The sequence below is a fragment of the Ictalurus punctatus genome, chromosome 27 (genome assembly GCF_001660625.3).
Source record: "Ictalurus punctatus breed USDA103 chromosome 27, Coco_2.0, whole genome shotgun sequence".
NCBI classification, from domain to species: Eukaryota; Metazoa; Chordata; class Actinopteri; order Siluriformes; family Ictaluridae; genus Ictalurus; species Ictalurus punctatus.
The window spans coordinates 6051070-6057069 of NC_030442.2; the positions used below are offsets into that span (position 1 = coordinate 6051070).

Consider the following 6000-nt stretch of genomic DNA (forward strand, 5'->3'; position numbering starts at 1 on the left):
CTTGATTTGCAATGGGCCTTGAATAATTTTAATTGCGACAGTTTATACCGTTCCTCAGCCCCCCCCCCAATAAAAAGGATATCAAGTGCAATAATTTCTTATTTTTCAACATAAAAATGTCTTTTGTACTGGTTAAATAGTTTGACAGACAGCACTATTTTATTTCTCGCCAGCTGGGTTTTTATCCTGAACACACAAAGTAGTAGACTTTATTTTGTCTCTTGTTTCCCCTGTAACAGCACCTACTGATATATTGGATGTGACAGAGACTGAAAAGTAAGAAACACTATTTTTTCTGGACTTTCTGCTTCAGTTCACTTCATGTTTTATTTTATTTAACTTTTTTTTTTTGCCAGGATAATGTTTACCAGTCAGCTTTGAGCATTGCTGGGTTGTAATTGTCATTCTTTGACAACACATGCCTTGCTTTTCTCTTTGGCAGCAATCTTTCTGACTATTTTCTACTGTTCTTACTTGCAGTGGGGAGACGGTGTTGCACAAAGCGGCCTCGCTGTGTCAGAGGACGATCTGTCACTACTTAGTGGAGGCAGGAGCTTCTCTTATGAAGACAGACTTACAGGTGAGAAAACTGTATTTTTATTATGACTAACCCCCAGAACAACAAACCCTTCCAGTAATAATGTGAGACAGAGAGATCTGTACACTGTGTCCAGTGCTGTGTCCAGTTTTTCCACAGAGCTACTGTATGCAATGTGACAAAAAAAAAACTAAGCAAATCCATTATGGAGTTCAGGATGGAAGTGATTTTCTAATCATCTCCTTAAACTTTCCGATGTGCGTCACTGGTTTGGCACAAAGGCCTGTGGAAAAACTGCTTTTTGTGAAGAGCCTGTAATTTCAATGCTGTTTCTAGTCGAGCTGACAGGCTTTAACTGGTGGCCACTTTTTCATGCTTTCTCTCTTGCTGTCTGAATCAGCTCTCAAGACCTCTGAATCAGCATGTGCTCAAACCTCCACATGACAGATGGGATATTTCTTTGTCTGCTCCTAACCTGCACTTTCCCTAGGGCAAAGTATGCAGTCTGCCACATTGGCTCCTTCACCAGCACCCTCAATGGCTTTAAACACCACTAACACCAATAGTTCCAACACAAAAGTATTCATTATCATATCAGATTTCTAAAACCAAATCATTACTATCACTTTCATCTGTCTCCATCTCTCTCATTTGCTGTGTGTGTGTGTGTTTGCTCACCTCCTAACCCACTGGTACTTCTTTTATCTTCTCTCCCACTTTTGCTCTCTCTTCCTTTTCTCATCTGCACATTTCAGCTTGTGGGTAATATATGTTCCCTGTGTTCTCTCTATCTGGCTGTTGTGTGTCTGTCTGTTTTATTCTTTTATCCTTCGTGAGGTGCAGAAGCTCTCTGGTACTGGTATTTTTAAAAACACAATAAAACAGTTGTCAGAACAGTGTTCCTATTCTTCACAAACTCGTGAAGAGCACTTCTATCTGACATAATTATAATGCTTTTCATTCGTGTCTAAATGGAAGCTCGTCTGATTTTTTTTTTTTTTTTTTTTTTAAATCTCAATGTGAGCCCTTCCCCATTGTGTGTCACTGGTCCTTGTTATTCCAGAGCAGACTTTTTAGCTGTTACCTGTAAGAGTGATAAGCAGAAAGAGGGAGCTTTGTGTATTTCAGAATATAAAAAAGCTGCCGTTTTCTGATTGTCTGCACAAAAAAAGAGCTTCATCTCTCACAAGTAGCAATGAAAGTGGCTTCGCTTTGAAAGGCAAAAAAATTCTGAGCACACTTTCCTTCAGCATGTCTGTCTGTCAGTAATAAAAGACATTCAGTGGTTATGGCACAAACATTATTGTGACTAACAGATTTGGATGCAGTACAATCTTGATTCAGTGAACTCTTCAGCTCATCACCATTCCTCCAGATTCCATAATTCCTCCAGTAATTCCTATTCCTACGTCAGTACATAGGATCCTCAGATGATGGGTGATATACAGCTCATTCTACAGAAGCATTTTTATTATGTGTACACTGATTTAGTGCCCGAAACTCATGTGTTGGTGACACATGTGGAATCTGTGATGAAGCCTGTCTATAGCAGATGGGATTCTAATATTTGAAGACATGGTGTTTGTGCTGTTGTGGTCCACCCAGCTTATGCACATTTGCATATGATGCTAAAATATTGGTTTGGCTTTGGATACATCACTACTTATAGGGGCCAATTAAATATAATGCAGAGAAGAGGAAGAACTTTATATTGTGTCGGAGAGTGTATTTTTTAAATAAAATAATTTGCCAAACTGCGTGTTTTCATCATGAAGCCTTTCAGAGAAAACCCCAAGTGTGTGTGTTGTCAAAGTGGGTGCTTGACAGTCTGCTTGACTTCATTGCACACAGCCCCTGGTTTACTAATGGTTTGTGTGTCTGAAACACATGCACCTTGATAACAGCCACAAAACATTGCAAGCTGATGTACTGAGAAAATCTTCTTTCAAATGAGAAAAAATAGCACATCTGATCTGTTTTGCATTTTTGCCTAATGAATGTGTAATTTGGAGCTGTTCTTCCTAGAGGTGCAACAACAGGATAGCATCAAAGCAAATCGATTAATTTTGGGAACGGTAATTGCATGAGCTCAAAAACGGTAGGACCAGAGGGCAGGTGTAACATTTGTAACGTCGTTTCATGAGTAAAAGACAAAAACAAAAAAAAAAACCCTTTGTCTAAATAATGATAAAGTTTACCAAAATTATTTTAAACAGTTTACAGTTTTATGACATGCCTTTAATCTGTGCTATCATACTTGGGATTTATGTTTTAGTTTACTCTTACAAACTGACCATGGAGAATATAAAGAATAATATAATAATTTCAAGAATCATATTATAATAGCACATGCTGACTGTCTCTTCACTGCATTGCACATGATACTATATTTCACACAATTCTGTTTTTGTAAATCATCCACAACACAATTTCACACACAATTTAACAAACACATGCAAACTACTGCTCATTATTTGGGATAAGGGCATTGTTGGGTTTGGAAGTCTTTTGTGAAGAGACACTCAAAGAAACCTGCAGTTCTTATAGTTTCCTGATTAGCCAAGAATGAAACATTACTATAAGGACCTCCAGTGTGCCTTTCCCTCCAATTAGAGTTTGTGTTTTTGCGTTGCAGGGTGATACCCCGAAGCACAGAGCAGAAAAAGCAAAGGACACGGAGCTGGCGGCGTACCTGGAGAACCGGCAGCACTACCAGATGATTCAGCGTGAGGACCAGGAGACAGCAGTCTGACCTCTGACCTTTAACACACCTTCACCCTTTGGAGTCTGGAGCCATCTACTTGTGCCAAACCAATAAAGTCTATACGAATGGACTAGTCCATAATGGAAGGCTCCTCTGTATGGGGTGAATACTTAACTCCTAGCCAACTCTAGAGCTAAGAGACACACGTACACACATTATGAAGAGATCTGTAGGCTTATCGGCTTAACTAAATTTACATCCTTTGCACCATCAGCGTTTACTAGTGCGTCTGTGTCAGAATGTATGGAGAGGGCTGGGGTTTTACTTTGTTAATGCAGTAACTAATCTGTGTGGCTTTTACAGAGCAATCATTCAGATTAACACTGAGCTTGTTGAAAGGTATCTGAAGTGAGACTGTATGGGACTGTGAATCTATGATGTGAGATCTGCAGCACTGATCACGCAGCTCTGAATTCCAATGTTGTTGTTTTGTTAAGAATAATAAGGTTATTGCTCTGCAGGCATTTCAGAGATTTACAGACTTGTTTGTTTACCCAAACTAAGTGGATGAGTGTTGAAAGCTTAAGTTTTAGAATGTGAGGTGCTGGCTTTCAGCTCTCACTGCACTGAAAACATTTTGAGCCTGTAGTAGCTGTTCTTGGCTTTGCTTCTTTCATTGTTTTTTTTTCTTTTCTCTTCTCTTCTGGAAAGTTTTCATTCTAATAACTTTTGGTACTATAAATGTATCTTATTAGGTTTCTGTCTGAGAAACCATTGCACTGTAGCTATCATTGCCTTCTTTATTCCAGTCATACATTTCTTGATTTATAATTGATGTACTTAGATTAGTGTTTATTTGTAAACCCTTTTTAATAGTAAATAGATGTTTATATAATTTATCACTATAACATCTGACTTGTTTACTTGTCTTATTGTATTATAAAATACTGTACATTTCAGAATGCAGATCACTTGATTTTGTTCATAATTCTCTGCTCTTGAATTGTTCTGGATTGTCTCACTGTATGACAGAATGTTATCCTTCTAATCAATGAGTTATCTTAATGCACCAACATGTGATGATGATATTTATTTTCTATCATAGATATATGTCTAAGTTAAATTAGTTTTGAAACTAGATATAATTGATTAAAAATATTTAATTTGCAAAGATGGGCACTTTCTTGTGGCCACTGTACAGTTCCATCTTAAAATATATTTATTTATAAAGATATTCCCAGCATTGTGGAGGTACACATACATTTTGTTAACTCCATAAGATATTATTAAAGTACCCTCCTATGAAAATTAGATTCTCATCAACAGATACATGCAGCAAACCTTCACAAACTAAATAGAAACATTAGTATTTGGTGTTTCACTACAGAAAGAGTTAGGAGAGTCATTATCTCTGTGCAAAAAACCCCAACAACAACAGTAATTTGTGAGATTTCTTAAATAAATAAAATCACTGGCCATGTAATCTAGTTAATGATACATAAAATGGATTTGGAACCATGTGCCGGGGGGGGGACGCATTTATTATATAATGTCAGCTCACACACTTTATTCGACAATCTAAGTAGACAATCCATGCAGCAGGTTATGAAGTCATGACGGTATGATAGTCATTGGCTTGACATTTAACCAGTTTATTGAAGGTGGTGGTTTTGCTTTCTGAAAGAAGGCCTGATGATGCTGAACTGAGACAGTTTGAGATTTGACATTGACAGATCGACAGTTTGACAATAGTTATATGCTGGCAAAAATGAAGAATGAATAGAAAGAGATCATTTTATATTCTGTTATACCACAGCACTCTCGAATTCTCCAGTTCGTCAGAAGGTTTCGATTCATTTTCTGTAACAGCAGATCTGAATAGTTTGACTACAAGGCAAATCACAGGTTTATATTAATGCACACAAAATACGTTCTTGTTTGCTCCACGTAACTGAAGTCTAATAAACAGATTTTCAAAATGCAGTTGTGGATATGGTTTTCTGTGAAGGGGAGTGTAACATTTATGGAGTCTCCATTGTCAGGTCTTCATTACATCCTAGTCGAAGCTGTGACTTTACCTTGGTACATGGGAAAGTATTCAGCACAGAGGCGTTTGAGCTTTGAGGTAATGACTGTTTATAGATGCAATAAGGGAAATGATGAGTAACTAACTTGTTTTTTTGTTTGGTTTTTTTTTGGAGTTGGGGGGTGTGTTTGGGACAAATTGCTGTGGTATAAGAGGAATTAAAATTTTTGGACATACTATTATTGGAAAATAATCAACTTTGGGAGGGTATCACACCACCCTGATGTTGATTATTTTCTTACAACAGAATGCTCTATTCATTATGTATTCTTCTTTAATCTGACAAGAGAGTGATTACTAGAGGTTCCATCAAAATTTTAGTGATTGTCTTGATGGATAACTTGCATATTAGAGGTGCCTATGTAAATAATAATGTTACATAGTGTTTTTACTATCATATATATATATATATATATATATATATATATATATATATATATATATATATATATATATATATATATATATATATATATACACACACACCAAATGTTTTCCTTCCCCCAAACTTTACTTTTTGTTTTATTGCAAGAAAACTACGGCACATCAGACATAAGACCACTATTTGTATCGTTATTTTTATTGATACTTTTTTGAGATTAGCTCATTTCTATCGAGTTTAGTTTGAAAATAATCCTCAAAACAGCGCTGTAATTTGACTGTCGCTCGTTA

The 6000-nt window shown here is 36.6% G+C and overlaps 1 protein-coding gene across 11 annotated transcripts in view; it reads left to right on the forward strand.

The window, feature by feature from the left end:
• The window catches only part of dgkza (diacylglycerol kinase, zeta a), a 177340-nt gene extending 172115 nt beyond the window's left edge, over positions 1-5225 (forward strand). For all 11 annotated transcript variants that reach the window (XM_053676609.1, XM_053676611.1, XM_053676612.1 and 8 more), the window contains 3 exons: positions 240-276; positions 481-580; positions 3174-5225. In XM_053676609.1, coding sequence (XP_053532584.1) covers positions 240-276; positions 481-580; positions 3174-3290 — 254 coding nt within the window. In that variant the 3' untranslated portion in view covers positions 3291-5225. The remainder of the gene's footprint in view (positions 1-239; positions 277-480; positions 581-3173) is intronic.
• The last annotated feature ends 775 nt before the right edge of the window (positions 5226-6000 follow it).